At 40.7% G+C, this 19,206-nt stretch overlaps 1 protein-coding gene across 8 annotated transcripts in view; it reads left to right on the top strand.

Annotated features, from left to right (window-relative positions):
• The window catches only part of Adam22 (ADAM metallopeptidase domain 22), a 221,883-nt gene that overhangs the window by 169,810 nt on the left and 32,867 nt on the right, over positions 1-19,206 (top strand). For all 8 annotated transcript variants that reach the window (XM_051152033.1, XM_051152030.1, XM_051152036.1 and 5 more), the window contains exons 14-22: positions 531-582; positions 3,027-3,126; positions 5,544-5,615; positions 5,822-5,914; positions 7,992-8,072; positions 10,156-10,206; positions 10,418-10,481; positions 13,771-13,876; positions 16,361-16,480. In XM_051152033.1, the coding sequence (XP_051007990.1) occupies positions 531-582; positions 3,027-3,126; positions 5,544-5,615; positions 5,822-5,914; positions 7,992-8,072; positions 10,156-10,206; positions 10,418-10,481; positions 13,771-13,876; positions 16,361-16,480 (739 nt within the window). The remainder of the gene's footprint in view (positions 1-530; positions 583-3,026; positions 3,127-5,543; positions 5,616-5,821; positions 5,915-7,991; positions 8,073-10,155; positions 10,207-10,417; positions 10,482-13,770; positions 13,877-16,360; positions 16,481-19,206) is intronic.

The raw sequence follows: 19,206 nt of genomic DNA, 5'->3' as shown, positions 1-19,206 counted from the left end.
TTAAGTTTCAAGATGATCCTACAGGATTCCTTTTCTCAGCCTCCTGTTACAGATGCAATGGCTAGACCAAAAAAGAATATTTTCTTCAGGATTAAACATATATTACATGACAAGCTAGGATTTTCAAGCCACACAGCCTGATTTTTACTGGAGACCTAGGCATAGAGGACCTTAAATGTGCAAAGGAAGGCACTTCAGTATTTTCCTTAAAAGCTGCTGAAGCTGGGGGTGCTAGTGAGGTACTGTTAACTCTTCACCGTCTCACTGGTGCTTGATTATCTCTCAGGTAGCTATCTTAAGCGGGTGCCTCAAAAACATGACCATTTGTGAAGCGTTGGGGCATTGTCTATGACCCCTATGGGGTCAAAATGCATTTCCTTCTTATACACTGCAGCCAAAGCTTTTAGTGTAAGAGGAATTAGAAAGCAGCCTCTAAAAACCATTTTGGACACAAAGATAAAATAAAAGAAACTCCAGCGCAGCTGCGTCCGCTCAGTTTGTAACAGATGTGTGTGTTTGTTCTCTCTTAGGTGAGTGCAGGTGTGAGGACACATGGTCTGGGTGCATAATGGGAGACACTGGGTGAGTCATGTCCACTTCACCTCTTGAGAATGTGACACTCAGGGCATGGAACTGCACTACAGGCATTTGTTAGAAAAATCAGAAATAAATATTTTTGGTGGCCCTGCATATAAAATATTTTTGCAAAATAACCTCTTATTTAAAACAAAACAAAACAGACAGACAACAACAACAACAACAAAAGTCCCGCTTGAAGTTAATGAGAAGATCCTAGAATTTCTTCAGTCTTAGGTCTTGGCTAGAATTATAATGAGGTAACCACTTTCTCCTTTTGTTAGGTTTGTTTACTAAATCTCTTTTCTTTTATCTCCTTCAATTCAGCTGCTTGATAAACTGGCCCTTAAAATCAAACTAAAAATGTGGCCCGTGTTTGTAGCTGTCTCAGGTCCATGTTGGCAATGGTGTGGTGGCTTCATGGTTCAGTGTCATTGAAGAAGAACTTGGGAAGAAAAATGTAGACTTCTCTCAGGAAGATTTTCACATTTTTATATGGTCCTGTCTTCACACACTGTCAGACTTCGATTCTTGTCTTTTATTATTTTTTCCAAATAAATTGTTGGAACCATCCCTTTTGTTCCAGCCTTATAACTCTGCCCTGCTTGAGAGTCTGTTTTTCCTGTGCTGTTATTGTTTCGGTGACATTCCACACAGTCAAGCACCTTCAAAGCTTTATGTTTTCACCTCCTGACTCCTGCTTGCTGCGGCCTTAGGAACTTGTAGAGAAGAAAACTGTACACATTTGGATCACAGTTTTCAAAAGTGAGACACAGACTGTGTTCTCCCTCATCTCCCTCCATCCTCAGTAAGGTCGCCACCATTTTGATTTTAGTTATTATTCATAGGCCCTTTGTATTATTTTTTAGTCTTCATATATGTAAAACAGCATTGCTTCACATGCTTATGACCCATGACATGCCTCATATTGTATGTTTTCATGCCTCTTGCTTTCTTGGATAACAGTATGCTGGTCAGATTAATCCATAACTTCAACATGTAGTATTTATTTACTAAATACCAATGTGCTACCCACAACTTTTGTGAGTCACTCCTGTCTGAAAAATAAAATTCTGCTAGGTGTGGTAGCACACACCTTTAATCCTAGAACTTGAAGGGTGGAGGCAGGAGGATCGGGAGTTAAGGGTCATTTTCTGTTCTATTGTGAATTAGAGGCCAGCCCAAGACATATGAGACTGTCTCAAAACAAACAAACAAACAAAGCAAACAAAAGCCTAAAACAAATAAAACTAACAAACAAGTGAAAAAGAATAGGGTTCAGCTTTCTTACGTTAGTGTTTAGATGACTTCCATGTCCATATCTTTATTCTCATTTGCCATCTCATTTTCCACTGTTCTGATCTATTTTCTTGTCATAATTATGTGTGGGTTTTTAGTGCATTTGATTTGCTACACGCAAACCTTTTCCAATTTTGCTTAATATAATTACACTTGAATTTCTAACTCCTTTTGATTTCCTGGATAAGTTATTGTTCTCTGCAATGGTTTCCCGTGTTTTCTCTATATAATCACATTTCTGGCTATCTTTGAGGTTTATCATGCTTTTAACCCATGATGATAATTTTTGTATGTGATGTGTGTGTGTGTGTGTGTGTGTGTGTGTGTGTGTCTGTGTTCATGCACATGTGTACATGAGAACACGGAGGCCAGAGGTCACCATTGGGTGTCTTCTTTTATTGCATTTTAATTTCTCTGTTGAGACAGGGTCTCTCATTGAGCCTGGAGCTCATCAATTAGATAGACTGGCTTTTTTTTTTTTTTTTTTTTTTTTTTTTTTTGCCTCCAGGGATCCATCTTACAACCCCTAGTGTTAGAGTTACATATGGATAGCAGCATTTGCATGATGCAAGAGATCCAAACTTAGGTCTTAGTACCTGTGCAGCAGGCACCCTAGCATCTGAACCACCTCCCACGATGCTCCCTGCAGTATAACTTTCTGTTCCTCTCAACATTAAATCACCACATGCTTAAAAAATTGTATTTTTACTAGTTTTTATTTCGTACCTCATATTCTTTATATAGACGTGATTTTCAGTAAGTATTTATTGATTCCATCTGAATTTGGAACTCTCAGGACAACAAGGACGATAAGTGATGGATGAAGTATACATACGAACATGTTTGTGTAGTATTTTTTAATTTTTTTCTTTGTACATTTTTGTGTTTGAGTTGTAGCTAGTTGCATAGTCATTCATTATGAAATGAAAGTTTATTGACTTAAATTATAGGTGCTATATTTGTATGTCTTTCTTTTAACTCATATGCAAATAAATGAGCCACAAATAGCCACTACCTATCACCAAATGAAGAGTTTAGAAATATGATTGCTGACTAAATATATAATCTTAGCATTGTGCAAATTGATGACTCGTAAATAAGCAAAGGGCACTAGCGCTGTTCTGAGACGCTCATGTTCTGTTCTCCCGCAGCTATTATCTCCCCAAAAAGTTCACTCAGTGCAATATCGAGGAATACCATGACTTCCTGAATAGCGGTGGAGGTGCCTGCCTGTTCAACAAGCCTTCCAAGGTAATGAATGACTCTGATCAACACTTATTATTTATGGGTCATTGCACACTGTCATACGCACCAATTCTTACCTACTGTATCTACAGAGGAGAACTTTGCAGTTTGACTCAATGGGCATATTCTAGATAAGCTTACATGTCTTCATTTCAAGGCCAGGTTTAATCGGGAACAGATGGGGATATTCTGACGGTATAGTAGCTAAGAGAGAGGAGTGGGAGTTTTGTTTGTTTTGTTTTCTTTTATCTTTCCTAGTTATGAAAGTGTGGGCATATATTTTCATTCTGTAATGTGAAAACTTTGGTTAACTTCTATATGAATATTATACAGCTAGCTAACAGTAATCACTGTTCACTAGTGTTACACATCACCCTAGAATAAATTGTACTCAAAGGACAAAAAAATGATGAAAGATAAAAGGTAGAATAGGCTTAAAAATCTCCTCTTGAGTAATGTATAAATAAAAAATTATACTTTCTTAAAAAAAAAAAATCTCCTCTTGATTAGGTTGAAAATTGCTTTAGTTACAAAAGCTAATTGATACTGCCACTACCAGTCTCTGCAAAGCTGTGTTCAAGGCTATAGTCATGTTTTGTCTTGAACAGGTCAGTAGGCATAGTAATTTTGTGACCACTTTCTAATCTAAACGTGACTTTGTTCATGAAGCCGATTCAGACCCTGAAGGGCTCATACCTCTAATTTCAGTGAAGCTGAAGCCAAGGTAGAAGGATCACTGTGAATTAGTTCCAGGCTAGCTTGAGCTACAGAGCCAGGCCTACCTGGCCTACACAGTACAGCCTCGTCTTTAAAAAGAAAAATAAAAAAGGGAGATGTAGTCTGAAAATCTCACTGCGAAACCCATTTCTTTGTATGCTAACCAAAGCTGATGTAAACCAAACAAACAAGGAAGGCCTGGGAAGATGGCTCAGCAGTTAAGAGCACATACTGCTCGCCTGTCACCCATGTTACATGGCTCACAACTTCCTCTCTCTCCACCTCCAAGAGATTTAACGTGTCTGTCCTCTGAAGGCAACTGCACTCATATGCATCACACACACAGAGAGAGAGAGAGAGAGAGAGAGAGAGAGAGAGAGAGAGAGAGAGAGAGAGAGAGAGACAGAGAGAGAGAGAGACAGAGAGACAGAGACAGAGACAGAGAGACAGAGACAGAGACAGAGACAGAGAGAGACAGAGGGACAGAGACAGAGAGAGACATTGATTTAAAATGTATTTTTAAAAGAGGAAATGAAAATGCCCCTCCTTAGTATAGATATAAAATGTTTCTTTTAAAGTTTTATTTTTCAGTTTAATGAGTTTTTCCTGCATATATATGTATGTGAATCACATGCATGCCTTGTTTCTGAGGAGTCCAGAAGAGTTCCAGATTACAGGAACTACACTTACAGACAACTGTGAACTGTCATTTGGGTGCTGGGCCTGGACATGGTCCTCTATAACAAGGCTTCTCCTTCTCCTCCTCCTGCTCCTCCTCTTCCTCCTCCTGCTCCTCCTCTTCCTCCTCCTCCTTCTTCTTCAAGATTTATTTATTTATTTAATTACGCATACAGTGTTCTGCCTGTATATATGCCTGCACACCAGAAGAGGACACCAGATCTCATTATAGATGGTTGTGAGCCACCATGTGGTTACTGGGAACTGAACTCAGGACCTCTGGAAGAATAGACAGTGCTCTTAACTGCTGATCCATCTCTCCAGCCTCCAACAAGTGCTTCTTAACCACTGAGCCCTCTCTCCAGATCTACAGAAAGTATTAACTGAGTATTAGCAAGTTGAAAAAATAGTAAAGAGGTTTTCACAGGTGGTGAGACTTGATCTTCATGATAATTTTAGACAGGTAATTAAAGAGATGGTGTTTGAGATAGTAAAATCTCTGCTATGTAGTTGGGCCAAAGTTTTTTCATTTTCTGTGTTCTTTCATTGTCCTGTGTTGTGTTGTGTTTTATTGCTGGCTATGGAGTCCAGGGCCTCCCTCATACCACACATGTGCTCTGCTGTTAAGCACAGGACTAAGTGTGCTACCCAGTGCTAAGATTTTAATCTAGGCTTCCTGACTCCAAATTTTCTACTTTCTTACCACAGTGGACTTTTCAGATGTCAAACTGGCTTGGTTTTTATTAATGGCTACATCACCTTTTATTTTGGTGACATTTACCAAACTGCTCTTGGTATATATAGTGTAAACAAATACACAGTACTAAATCTGAATATTAAGATAGAAACCAAAATTGGTCTTCTAATGTTCCAACTTGTAAAGTTGTAGTTTTTGCTTTAAGGTAAATAAAAATATATAGTTAGAGTGAGCAGTGCATCTCCGGGTCTGCTGCTGCGGCGTCAGCCCCTGTGCACCTTTGATACTGATGTTTCTGTACTTTAGCCTCATCTTGGTTTCCTTCCCTCAGCTCCTTGATCCCCCTGAGTGTGGAAATGGCTTCATTGAAACTGGAGAGGAGTGTGACTGTGGCACCACTGCTGTAAGTCCCCTGCCATGTTGAAGACCGGTTGGAGGTAGCCACCTCCATGCTCTCAAGATAATATCAAGCATTACATCTAGAAATTTTATAGGATTTGTGGATGACTGATTGTTATAAGTTAGAACATTTACTTTAAAAAAATATCTTGGTGCTTTTGGGAAACTGACAGTATTTCCTAATGTTTTGCCACTGCTTATATTCCTTAGGAATGTGCCCTTGAAGGAGCAGAGTGTTGTAAGAAATGCACCTTGACCCAGGACTCTCAATGCAGTGATGGCCTCTGTTGTAAAAAGTGCAAGGTAAATAACTGGCCAAAGCGACCTGTGCTTAAACCGTTAAGGCGACGCTTGTGTACCCTAATAGCACTATCTAACGAATAGCAAATACTGGCTTCCTAGTGGTTGCAAGGTCCTCCTGAAGGCTCCTGAAGGGTGGCTTTTGTTACCATCCCATCTAATAGCTTACCTGATGTCTTAAAACCAGTATACAAGAGAACTGGGTCCTGACTCCTGTTACTTGTCAGAGACTGCCCTCCCATCCTGACTCCCTACGACACAGGCGCTTTAAAGAGAACCACGTGTTAGGTCATCCTAGGGTAGAAGATATCCAATACGCTCTTTCTTTTCTGTCCGGCTTGGGGCATCCGTCAGCAATAGCCACTTAGGGAGCAAGAGGAATGGGTGAGACAGGGTAATACTACCGTGACACGGAGATGATGGAGATGAGAATGTATCTTTTTCTGCTGTCCCTTTTCCCCCTCCCCACAGCATCTTCAGACTTACCTCCAAATACTTAAAACTTTTACATCAAGATTAAATGTTGTTTAGGGCTTACCTTTCCTCATCCATTACCTGATAATAATATTCTGTTATCTCTGCGGTTTAGGAGCCACCTGTCTCTGGTTTTATGTTTTTATACAGTAGAACCAGACACTTGCACAGTAATTGGTATAGATTCCCAGTATGTGTTTGATGAGTGGGTAAATGAACATGCATGGCACATACAATGATTATTTGCATATTGGATGGCTTAAACAAGTTAAAGACAGGTGGTACATAAAATTGCCATGGTAACTGTCTTCTTCAGGCTAAGCACTTTTGACTCACATCATCTTAAATTTGGGTTCCTTGGCCGGCACCAATGTTCTTGGCTGGATAAGAATAAGACACACAGTCTGTAGTCAGGGTTGTGTCTTATGCTTTATAGGATGTTAGCAATATCCTTGGGTTGTACCCATTACATTCTGGAAGAACTGCCCCAGTCATGACAACCAAAAATGTTGCCAGATGTTCTAAAATGGCCACTTTGGGGCAAAATCACCGCTGTTTGATACCACTATCTTAGATAGCACTGATCAGTACATTTTGAGGGTGGGCACAAGCACAGTGATGCTGATTTTGATAGTTGGGCTACTCTGATCTGTGGGTGCTGAGGAGTCCGCAGAGGCTGCCTCAGAGGAAGGCACAGCCGGCCTGCAGAGCCCAGGCCCTGCCAGCACTGGTTCTTGTTTCCACGCAAGTGCTGTGTCACAGGCAGCTGTTGGAGAGGTCTCTGGAAGCACTCTCTTCAAGGAGAGATTAAAGTACCACCATGTGATGCACATGTGCTTTCTTTTTGGCTCAGGTGCACAGAGGGCTCTGAGCAGGGAGTCAGGAAATGGGAGACCGTGCATGTTTCTATGAGTGGAGAACAAATGCATAGATGGGCCCAGTGCCCAAGTTCATCATTTTGGAGAGGGCAGGGGAGAGAGGTGAAATGGGGGCGGGCTTCTGATAGCATTGTCCTTCTTCTGCTCTGTTACAATGAGTTGCATCGCAGTATAGCAGTCCATGAAGGCTCAAGGTTGATTTCATGGCATCACATAAGTATTCGAGGTCTTTGAAACAAAGCACAAGCACCCCCACAGGACCCATCCAGAGGTACAAATAATAGAAAATTAGCAAAGGCCAGCATTTAAATATGCATAGAGGTGAGACAGAGGGAGGGGAAGGAAAGCTTGGGAAAAACAGCTTTACTGGAAAGTACACTGTGATATGGTTACTTGACAAAATGTAGCTCTACAGTTCTTGGCAGGTAAGGCAAGAGGCAGAAGCAAAATCTCTAGATCAAAGTATAAACAAGAAGGGTAAAGCTCAAATCCAAAGTCTGCAAGAATTTCTGGAATTTGGGCTAACTCATCTCTTGCAATTATTAGAATCGCAGTTTGTTCAATGACTATGTTTTTTAATAGGCTGTCATCTTAAAATAGTTTAAGGTGTTCTTTTTTAAACAGTTTTCATTTTGCTTGTGTGTGTGTGTGTGTGTGTGTGTGTGTGTGTGTAACAAGAAGTGTTTAATGTTTTCACAGCTTTGCACATTGAGTATTGTTCTTTTCAGTTTCAGCCCCTGGGAACTGTGTGTCGGGAGGCAGTAAATGATTGTGATATTCGTGAAATATGTTCAGGAAATTCAAGCCAGGTAATCTATAAAATAATTACTCAGGATAATTAAGCGAAACAGGGGATACCTTTGGTGTATTACAAGAGAAATACAAACAGGCAAGATGTCACATCGCACTTCCCTCTCCCCATCCACTAATCTCTGTGTGTGGGGGTTACAGGGTTGGGGATTGAACCAAGGCCTTGTGCATTTCAGGCAAATGCTCTACCATTGAGATACATGTGCAGCTCTTGCGTTTGCCTCGCTGTTGGCTAGCATATTTTTTGATTATTATTTTTGCGAAACCTCCCATGACATCACCAAGGAACAGAGAAAACATAACCACCCAGTTGGCCAGGTTGTGACTGAGTAAATAAACAAACCCGGGGAAGGAGGGACAAGGTGAGTCACTCATGACATGACAATGGGCATCTTCCACTTCCGCAGTGACCAGGTCACACCAGACTAGTAGAGAAGCTTGCACAGCACATAGGGAACTGGTCTTATTTAACAGAACCGTAGCAACCAAAGTCCACGTGTGGCAGCCAAGGACTGCAAGCGTTCTTCTTTGCTTCCAGAGAGGGAAGATCAAATAGTGATGTGCCTAGAATGCTAAAAATGGTTGACTGGGAGGATGTCAAGAGATCCTCATGTAAAAGTGTTCTCCTTTCTTACCATGTCATTAGCAGCGTTTTCTAAGTTAGTGCTTCATGCTATTATTAATGACAATAATAACCACTGAGACTCCTAGGCATAAGTATCATTGTCATTAGAAATAAGCCAGAATTTTCCTTGGCTGGTGCCTTAGTTTGAGCGGGACCCCTGGGCCCAAATCTATCCCCCTCAGGAACAGTCATAGGGGAGGGGAATAATGGGAAAATGGGGGGGGGGAGGAATGGGAGGATATAAGGGATTGGATAAACATTGAGATGTAACAAGAATAAATTAATAAAAAAAATAAATAAATAAAATAAAATAAATAAGCCAGAATTTAAATAATCTTAAATCTAAAATCCAGCTTTAGTAGAGGGGCTCTGTTGGCCCAGGTTAAACACTGTACGTTAATAGAGATTATTATAGACAGAGTTTCTAGTACAATATTACCTTCATTTTAATATGTCGCATCCATTATAATTGATATCTGTAAGATTGTACATCAGTGATATGAGGAAGTTTATGTGACAAAAATAAAGAAACAATGTAATCTAATTACATTTTACTGGTTTTATAGAAAAAGGTAGAGAGGGATGTTTTAGAGAGTAAAAGTGGCTGCATTTCAGTGGTTTCCATGTCACACCTTTTTTCTGTCGTTTTCTACTGACCTTCTTCCCCAAGTGACTAAATAACTATATCTTTTTACTCACTGTAGCAATGCATTTTATGTGGTTGGTTGTGTCCTCACCAAGTACTTTATAAGTTTTAAGTTACTTCAAGGAAAAATAGTTGGATGAAGTATAACAATTCTTCCAAAGTTAATATCAAGAAGAAACTTGAGTCTTTCCACCTCCTTTAAAAGTCTTCCCCACACCTTTTTTCTTTTAAAAAAGATTTTTGTTTTTATTTTTAAAATTTGCTTACAAAATGATCAGCGTCCATGCTATATTTTCAGACATGTTGCATTTTGCTTGGCCTCATCATCTCCATCCTCCTGCCCTTACTTTCTCCGCTGTGTCCTGTACTCCCTGTGTTTCAGTACAAGGCTGTACTGCTTCTTGTTGCAAAGAGCCAGAAAGTATGCTTACGACCTCACTGATGGGGGCCTGTTCCTCACTCTTGCCTTAAGCCTTGTTTTCTTTTCTAAGGAGTAGCATATCTGGATGAAGCATGTGCTACTACATATGTTATCTACCAAGCCACTCTAGTAAGGTCTTTTCTTCTGTAGCTGTGCCATTAGTTTTACCTCTGATAAATGCCACTTTCTTAAAGGCATGCTCAGCAACTGTATTTTTTTTTTTTTTTTTTTTTTTTTTTTTGCCTTCCTTTAACATTCAGCTCTTATTTATAGTTTAAGGGAACTGGTGTCTCATCAACCATGATTTTATAAAGTGAGAGCATTAACAGGATTGGATTCAGCCTTATGTTTGGCCTGAGCTTCGGTGATGGTTTGTTTTTTTCTTCCTAGTGTTCCCCCAATGTGCATAAAATGGATGGATATTCATGTGATGGTACTAAGGTAGGCCACTCACTTTCACCTGAAATTCCCATGGGTGCCAGAATGAAAGTAATACTAAAATTTTATCTCTACAAGATCAGTTTGAATGGTTCACAATCCACTCAGATGACAACACTCATGGGCTATGGTCCCCAACTGTCTGTTCTTTTTCCATTGTCCAGCATAGCAATGCACTGATGGGTATTCACTTTTTTGCTTTGTTCTGTTTTAGGGAATTTGCTTTGGAGGAAGGTGCAAAACCAGAGATAGACAATGCAAATACATCTGGGGGCAAAGTAAGTAAGTCATGTGGCTCGGTCGTTTTCCTACACGGCATTGACACACTCCTATAAGGACACATGGGCTGGAAGCAAACTGCTGACCACTTTATAACTGGGAGCTTCACAAAAGCACCGCAGGATTGGATAGGAGCATGCTTCTAGAATACAGGCACCTTCTTTGAGAAGCGGAGGCCCCACAGTGCCTGGCTAGTTGGCAGTGCCTGTGGATGGGGCAGAAGGTGCCTTTGCTGTCAGGAAGGCGAACCTACCTGGTGCCCAGCTTGGAGAATAGAGCAGTCTTGATTTCAGCTGGGTGCCCTTGAGCAAAAGTTCCCATATGGCCTTGCTTAGCCGTATGGGATGGACATGGTCTCTGGGTAGGGCATCCTTGCCTTAGATCTAAGCACTTTAAATAGAGCTGCTTTTGCCCCTATTGTCTTCTTTAAGTTCCAGCTGGCTTTGGCAGCTATAGGTGACCTTGTGCTGAAGTAGCCTGCCTGTAAAGGACATAAATGTTAATGTTATTCTTTATAAAAGCTGTCAGAGTTTTAGATGAGAATATTTACTATTTATGTTTAAATAATAGTATTTACATTTTACCAAATCTAAATTTATATTTAAATGTTGCATTATATATTTTTTCCGGAGAATTTATAACCAATATATTTGGAAGATGTTTTTGTTCTAAACTCTTTAAAAAGTTTTCCCCCCAGGAAGAGTATTACTATGTAGTCCAGCCATATATCTTGGCCAGTCAGACCTTGAATTTCTAAGCTTCTTGCCTCGACTTCCCTAGTGCTGAGATTACAGACATGTGCTAGCATGCCTGGATTATTCAAAGTTCTTTTGAAAGATAACTTATACTAGAAAGAGCCATAAAAGGAGTCATAACCTTTTGGTATCATAGCTAGTAGCTGCAGTGCTTGTAGGACAGGGGTGTGCATTCTCAGAGTCTCTGGAGAAGAAGCATTGAGATGAGAGAACTTAGTCATGCAGATTTTCACTCTAAATACACACCATTTTTGTGTTGTCTGCTTGAGCAAAACAGGTGAGGAACCAGCACTGTTGGTAGCTGCTGTTTAGTACGTGCCACTGGAGTATCCCTTATCTGAAATGCCTGGTACCACAAGTGTGTACGACTATGGAGCTTTATGTCAGGGAAGACTTGTGTATAGACAATGAGATATCTTGAGCATGTGGCCCATGTGTAAGCACGCTATGCATGTGTGTTTCATATATACACATACCTCCTGAGGATAGTTTTATATAATATTTTTTTTTCCAAGCAAGGTTTCTCTGTGTTTCCTTTACTGTCCTGGACTCACTCTGTAGACCAGGCTGGCCTCAAACTCACAGTGATCTGCCTGCCTCTGCCTCCCGAGTGCTGGGATTAAAGGCGTGTGCCACCACCGCCCAGCTTAATATTCTTAATACATCTGTGTTTTTACTGAGACTTTTTACATTAGATCAGGGCATGAGCATTTTAAAAACATTTATTTATGTATTTATTTATTTAATGTGTGTGTGTGATATGAATATGTATATGTGCAGATGTGCACACCTGTGCATTCACAGAAGGCAGAGGAGGACATCAAATCAGGTGTCCTGCTCTGTCACTCCCCACCTTATTCTCTTGAGACAGGGTCTCTCTCTCACTGGGCCAGGTGCTAAGCTGACATCGAGCAAGCTCCAGTGACCCTCTGGTCCCTGCCCCTGTAGCTTTGGGGTACAGGTATATGCATGCCCACTGCTGGCTTTGTTCACGATTTGAACCCGAGTCCTCATGCTTGCACATGTGCCACTCCCTGTGCCATCTCTTCAGCCTGGCCACAGAATTTTCCACTTGTGGTATCCTGTTAGCCCTTAAAAAGTCTTGGAATGTGAAGCAGTTCAGATTTTGGATTAGCAGTACTTAGCCTGTATCACCAATTGGCATTTGATTAGTTTACAAAAGTCTTTGTTCCTGGTTGTTTGTTTGATTTTGCCTTTTTTTTTTTTTTTCCAAGTAGGATCTCATGTAGCCTAGGCTGGCCTTGAATCTCCTATTGAATGGAGGATGATCTTGAGCTCCTAATTCTCTTGTCTCCATCACCCTATTGCTGAGTTAGCAGGTTTATCATGGCTGGCTAGAAAATCATTTTGTTCTAGCAGGTGACTCTGATACACTGGCTCAGAAAATATCAAAACCTCTAAAGGTGCCTTAAAATTCTATTTGCCTTTTAAAGATTTATTATGAACTCAATCTCATCTGAAAGTAAGATAAAAGTGTTTCTTATAGCAGTTAAGACCCAGAAAGACTCAAATGGTATATACTGACTCATAATTGGACACTAGCCCAACAGGGATGTCCCATGAAAGTCTTCACTTACCAGGAGATTGGGATAGATGCGGGGACTTCCTATTGGGACTCCAGGTGAGAGAAGTATGGGAGAATGGGGAAATAAAAGGATCCAGAGGGTCCTAGAAACCCACCAGAAGAACATCATGATGGGCGGATCTGGACCCAAGGGGTTCTACTCAAACTACTGCACCAACCAAGGACAATACATGCAGTAAACATTGAACCCCTATTCAGATCTAGCCAATGGACAGGACATTCTCCACACCTGTGTGGAGAGGGGGGACTGACTCTGACATGAACTCTGATGCCCCATATTTGACCACTTCCCCTGGGTGGGGAGCACTGGTGGCACTCAGAGGAAGGATAAACAGGCTACTAGGATGACAACTGATAGGCTGTGACCATATGGTGGGGGAGGAGGTCCCCTTTGGTCACAGACCTAGGGGAGGGGAATAGGTAAAGGAGGGAGGGAGGGAGGGAGGAACGGGAGGATACAAGTAAGGGGATAACAATTTAGATATAATCTGAATAAATTAATTAAATAAAAAAAGAATTAGTAAACAAGGTAGAAATTATGCTGCTCTTTCTTGAATCTGATAATACTGAATCTGATCATATTTGAATAATGTTGCCTTTTTTATTAATAACGTTTCTGATTGAGAACTTACACATTAGGTACTGCGATTAAAATATGTGTTCAAGGTTAGCGCCATCCCCTACAGATCCTGGGGTATTCTTACAGTGTGTAGTCTAACTCCCCTCGAAGATCTGCATATGCTTGTTCTCCAATTTCAAATAAGGCTCCATGGAAGATGCACCCAAGCCATGCCTGTGATATGACACGCCCTAAGTGATTCTTGTTTCTTGTCATTGGTAACACCGAAGTGAACCAGGGTCCTTCAACTGCAGCTTCCCTTGCCTGTGTTACCTCCATCACTGATGGGACATTCTGTTCTGCTGCAGAGGTGACAGTGGCCGACAGGTACTGCTATGAGAAACTGAATATCGAAGGGACTGAGAAAGGAAACTGTGGGAAAGACAAAGACACCTGGATACAGTGCAACAAACGGTGAGCGATCACATCAGCCCGGAGTTCTTCTGTCATTCAGTTCACAAGCATAAATTACACGTGGGATGCACTTCTTGGGGGTGTTTAATAAAGCATGCTATCTTGTGTGTTCTACACATCTCTCCCCAGAGCTCCAGCATCACAAAAGACCAGAGTTCTGACATGCACCTGGACCTCTTTCTTTGGGTCTAGGTTATCGGCGTAGTTGCTACACTTTCTCACCTAGACAGTGCCTCCCAGCACCTCAGGTTTGAGGAAGATGAAAGCCGCCATAACCAATGCTGCCAAATGAATTAGCTAGCTGGGACCTTTCTAAACTACCTCTTGTCTTCGCTCAATGTCTCAGTGTTTCACTGTCCCATGTAGATACGATTAATTGATTCCTGCATGTTGTCCAAACACAAATCATGGTTGTTTTTCTCCTTTGCTCTTTACCATTTACTGTGAATTTATCCTTTTATTTCCCTTGTCATTTTCACTAGCACAGCGGAAACCCTACAGCTATAACTACTACAAAATCCCTTAAGCTTTCTCTACTCCAATTCTCAAGTATCCTATTACCAGAATAATCTTCTAAATCCCTTTGAATATGCCAATTCTTTACTCAAGTTTCATTGGTCCGCACAGGTAATTAGCAGAGTAGTACTTATCATATGGTGACTGTGCATTTCCACTCTCTTCCGTGAGCCCGCCACTCAAGCATCATGCCAGTCTTCTCATTTTATAGATGAAGAAACCAAGGTGAAATCAGTGTCTGGGCCTGACATCATGTAGCTAGGACTAGAGAAAGAATTAGTACCTGGTATTCTGGCACCAGAATGCTCTCTTAATTCTTCAGCAGAAAGTCTGTAATCTTAATTAACAAATCAGATGGAACCCCAGGCTGGGCATAGTAGGACATACCTTTAATGCCAGCACTTGAAAAGTAGAGGGAGATGGAGCTCTGAGTTCACACAGTAAGTTCCAGGGCTACTTAGTGAGACCCTATCCCATGGACACCCCCCTCCCCCGCCAAACAAAAAGGACCTTTTTTTTTTTTTTCTGGTTTGTGCCAAACCACATTTTTTTGTCTTTTCCTCTTTGTTCCTACAAACTCTTAGCAACCCTTACTATTCCTGAGACTTACAGCACCTGCCCTGTGTTAATGTGTTTGTGTGAGCTGTTCGTTCCTTAGGAGCAGTCTTTACATCTATACCAGCACCAGAGAGAAATGCCTTCATTGTTTTTAAGGCCCATTTGGAAAACACTTTCTCTCTAGATTATTTCCTGCTTGGCTCTCCGAGTTGCCCTCTAGACTCTCACAGGCACAGGGCTTATGCTGTTCTTATGGCCCTGGTCCTCGTCTCTTCATTTTGTACATGCATGTGCCGTGTCTTCTTTCACAGTTGAATTCCCGTGCAGATAAACGACCAATCTGGCTTTGTTATAGATTCTAAATTACAAATATTAGTGAGCGTAAATAAAACTAAAGAAGATTTTAGTATTTCTTCTATATTTTGTTTATAAGACATAAGAATATTTTCAATATAATTTTATACTTACATATATTTCTATGTTTAAAGTACTTCTAAAGAATAAGTTATCTTTTGTACATTAGTGATAAATGCAGCTCCCAATTTTTCTCTGTAATCCATTATATAAAGTCTGATATTTCCATATGTGGTTTTACTGCTGTGTTTATTAATTAATTGGTTGTTTTTTTTTTTTTGTTTTGTTTTGGTTTGGTTTTTTTGAGACAGGGTTTTTCTGTGTGTAGACCTGGCTGTCCTGGAACTTGCTCTGTAGTCCAGGCTGGACTTGAGCTCACAGAGATCCACCTGCCTCTGCCTCCTGAGTGCTGGGATTAATGATGTATGCCACCACCACCCAGCTTAATGTTTATAAGATTTTTTGCGTAAGTATATGGTATCACTGTTGAGAACTAAAATGTGTTTGTTAAAAATGATATTTTAATCCCAGAAACTTATATGCTAATTTCTAAACATACATGATGTGTTTAGAAGGGTAGTAAGGCTTTGTGGTTGGGCCTCTGTGAGCAGTGGAACACTTCCTCTTTGGTTTTTGGGAGACAGGATGCAGAAGCAGCTATAGTACAGAAGAATACTGAAGCAAAGTTCATTCTCTTACCCAACACTAAACAAGTTTATTATATCTACAGTACACTCTATGCAAATCATTCTGGTAAAAATGTGTATTTGATGGATGAATTTTCTTGAACAAAGATTTGAACTGATGGGCAATAGAAGACAAACTAGGAAGTTATTAGGATTGTGGATCACGAGTTGGAGTTTTAGAGAAATCAGTTTTGAGAGCAGGAGCCAAACCAACATGGGCACATTTTAGTTTGCCTAGCATAACACATAAATAATATAGCTGATAGATACTAAATACCAACCAGAAAGAGGACATTCCTCCAAAATGTACAAGCTTTGCTTTGTCTTTTGGGAAGAGATCAAGTCAATAACCAGTGCTCTTTTAACCTAGGGATGTGCTTTGTGGTTACCTTTTGTGTACAAATATTGGCAATATCCCAAGGCTTGGAGAGCTTGATGGTGAAATCACATCTACAGTTGTTGTGCAGCAAGGAAGAACATTAAACTGCAGGTAATCATGTAACCATTCTGCGATCTCATTGGTCACTTTACTTCCCAGCTTAGACCTACTTCTGCTTCCAGTGCATGTGCACGTGCATAGTCTGAGCTCGAATCTAGTTCATAAATGTGATAGTGTAAATCCTCACAGAAAAGAATGAAAAGTAGGCAAGAGTGATGAGTGTGGACAGTTGTGTGGTTGCTGGGATTACCTTTAGTTGCTCAGGAAAGCCCTGCAGAGTTTGGCTTGTATTTCCTTCTTACTAAGGTAAAGAGAACTTCCAAACAAAGGCAGTCACCACAAGTTTGCATTTCAGTTTACTTTTTTCTGAAGTCCCACAAAATTAAATTTTCTTTGGAAGTTGTATATCTGCAGGAAAGCTCAAAAATGGAGTCGAGGCAGGAACAACCGATGTCTGGGATATGTGCAAATGACTATGCTCATACCTAGGAGAGCCTTCTGAGGAAGCTGAATTTGTAGGTCAGTAAGAGGAAAGCTGAACCCCACCCCTAGATGTCTGTTAATGTGTAAGAAGACTCCAAAATTGGCAGCATAATCTGATGTCCAAGGAGGGATTAGAAAAGTTTCACGGAAGGTTTTTAGATAAAGTTTATTTATCTGGAAGCTTGGGGGGAAAAAGGACCTCGATGCATAGATTCTTTTGGTGACTCAGCCACAAAAGGGCTGGCCCACCCTGCCATTGGAGAGTCAGGCTTCATCTCCACAGAGAATAAAAGAGGTTTTTCATTGAAAGGTTGACACCAGGGTCATAGGGAAGCAGCTCAGCCTCACGGGATGCTCACCTAGAACACCCACCCAGAAAGTTCTAGTCATCTTTCTAGTCGTTGCTGACAGGTAAGCAAAAAAAAAAAAAAAAGTCTCTAGCATGAAAAACCAGAGTGAACAGAAAACCCAGAGACATTTTATCATGAAATGGAAAAAACAACATTCTACTTTAATCAAACAGACCATGGAGGGGACAGATTCTGTTAGATTAAAATACAACAGCAGAAGTGACACCTAGTGGTTACAGTTGTCTCCCAGGAAATAGGGCCGTACCAAAGAAAAGAAACAGAACAACAAGGAAGAGCTCCCCAATTAGAATAGAAATAAATAAGAACAGAGAAAGAGTAAGGAGGGAATTGTCAAGGAGTGACGTCAGAGCCAGGTGCAAATGTCATTGTGGAAGTACCACTGGGCAGAGGGAAGAGTCATCGAGTTTCCACAGAGGAGGCTCAGGGACTAGAGCGGCCTAATGCTTATCACCAGGATTCCAGGGGATCAGAAGACACTGGACAGTTATTTATAAATTACAGTGATGTATCAGATGCAAGCCAGGGCTCTAGGAGCACACCTCTAATCCCAGCACCCAGGTGCCGAGGAATGAGGAGAAGGAATCTGAGATAAGCCTGGACTACACAACAAGATCTGATCTTTAAAAGAAAAAAGAAAAAAAAAAAATCAGACGTACTTGAGAATAGAAAATGACATTTGAGCATGCAGACTTCTCCAGAAGGTATTCTCCTACACCTGTCTTCAAAAAGTTAATGAAACAACTGTATCCCATAAAGGTGAAGGTTATACAAAGGAAGAAAAAGGCAAGGGGTAGATGAATCAGAGTCTCCACTGAGAGAGTATCCTATGAAGCTGCAAGTGAGAAGAGCTCAGGGTTTACAGCTCTAGGCCAGGTACAGAACAAAACCAGACAGATGGGGAGGAGCTGGCGCGGGCCGTCAGAGAGATGTTCACAGGAAGATGAACTGATGCTCAGCTGCATTCTCAGTGGGGATTAAAGGCCAGTGTGTTTGGATTAAATACATATTTGCTATTGATTAAGTAAAGTTTATGATGAAATAACAAGGAAAAGAGAACTATTAAGGGGGAAAAAGAGATACATTCTCTTATTGTATATAGAGAAATTGATTGATAATACCCACAGTTGAAATTTTTTTAAAAAAAATGTTAGTATGATATAAACTTCTTTGGGGCACAAAAATAGCAAAGAATCAAGGGTGTAGAGAGCGGTTTTTTCCTAGGAAGGCTGTGAGGCACGGATAACTGCTTTATTTCATTTAAGAAACCAGTTTACCTAATGTTGAAAGTGCCTCAGTTTGGTAAAGTGCTTACTATTTAAACATGAGGACCCGAGTCCCATCTCTGTTACCCATGGCACCCATGTAAAAAATTTGAAGACATTAGTCCATCCCTCTACCCCGAGTGCTGCTGGTTACAGACAGAAGGGTCCTTGAGGCTCACTGGCTAACCAGCCTAGTGAGCTCTACTTTGAGTGGGCACACGCTGTCTCAAACAAGAAGGTGAAGAGCAATTGAGAAGTACACTCAGTGTTGACTTCTTGCGTCTCTCCTTGTACACATTCATACATGTATGCATACTCAGACACACATGTGCATAAAGACATGACTACAAACATGGACACAAAGTACGAGTTCATATATTTGACTCCACACGTACAAATAACTTTGATAAAAATTAACATAGAAATGTTCATACTATCATTGGCAAGTCGTCTTATGAAAATATTAATTATGAATATGCATTTTCAACTTTTGTTGATATTTTTTAATTATAAAAGAAACCATTTGACTTGATACCCTATGAGCATATACAGGGGGAGGAGGTCCCCCTCAGTGACAGTCATAGGGGAAGGGAGTAAGGGGAAAAGCAGGAGGGAGGGAGGAATGGGAGGATACAAGAGATGGGATAACAATTGAGATGTA

This window comes from Acomys russatus, chromosome 10, assembly GCF_903995435.1.
Source record: "Acomys russatus chromosome 10, mAcoRus1.1, whole genome shotgun sequence".
NCBI lineage: Eukaryota > Metazoa > Chordata > Mammalia > Rodentia > Muridae > Acomys > Acomys russatus.
Note: the sequence above shows the minus strand (reverse complement) of the source record. Positions and strands in the feature narration are given on the sequence as shown.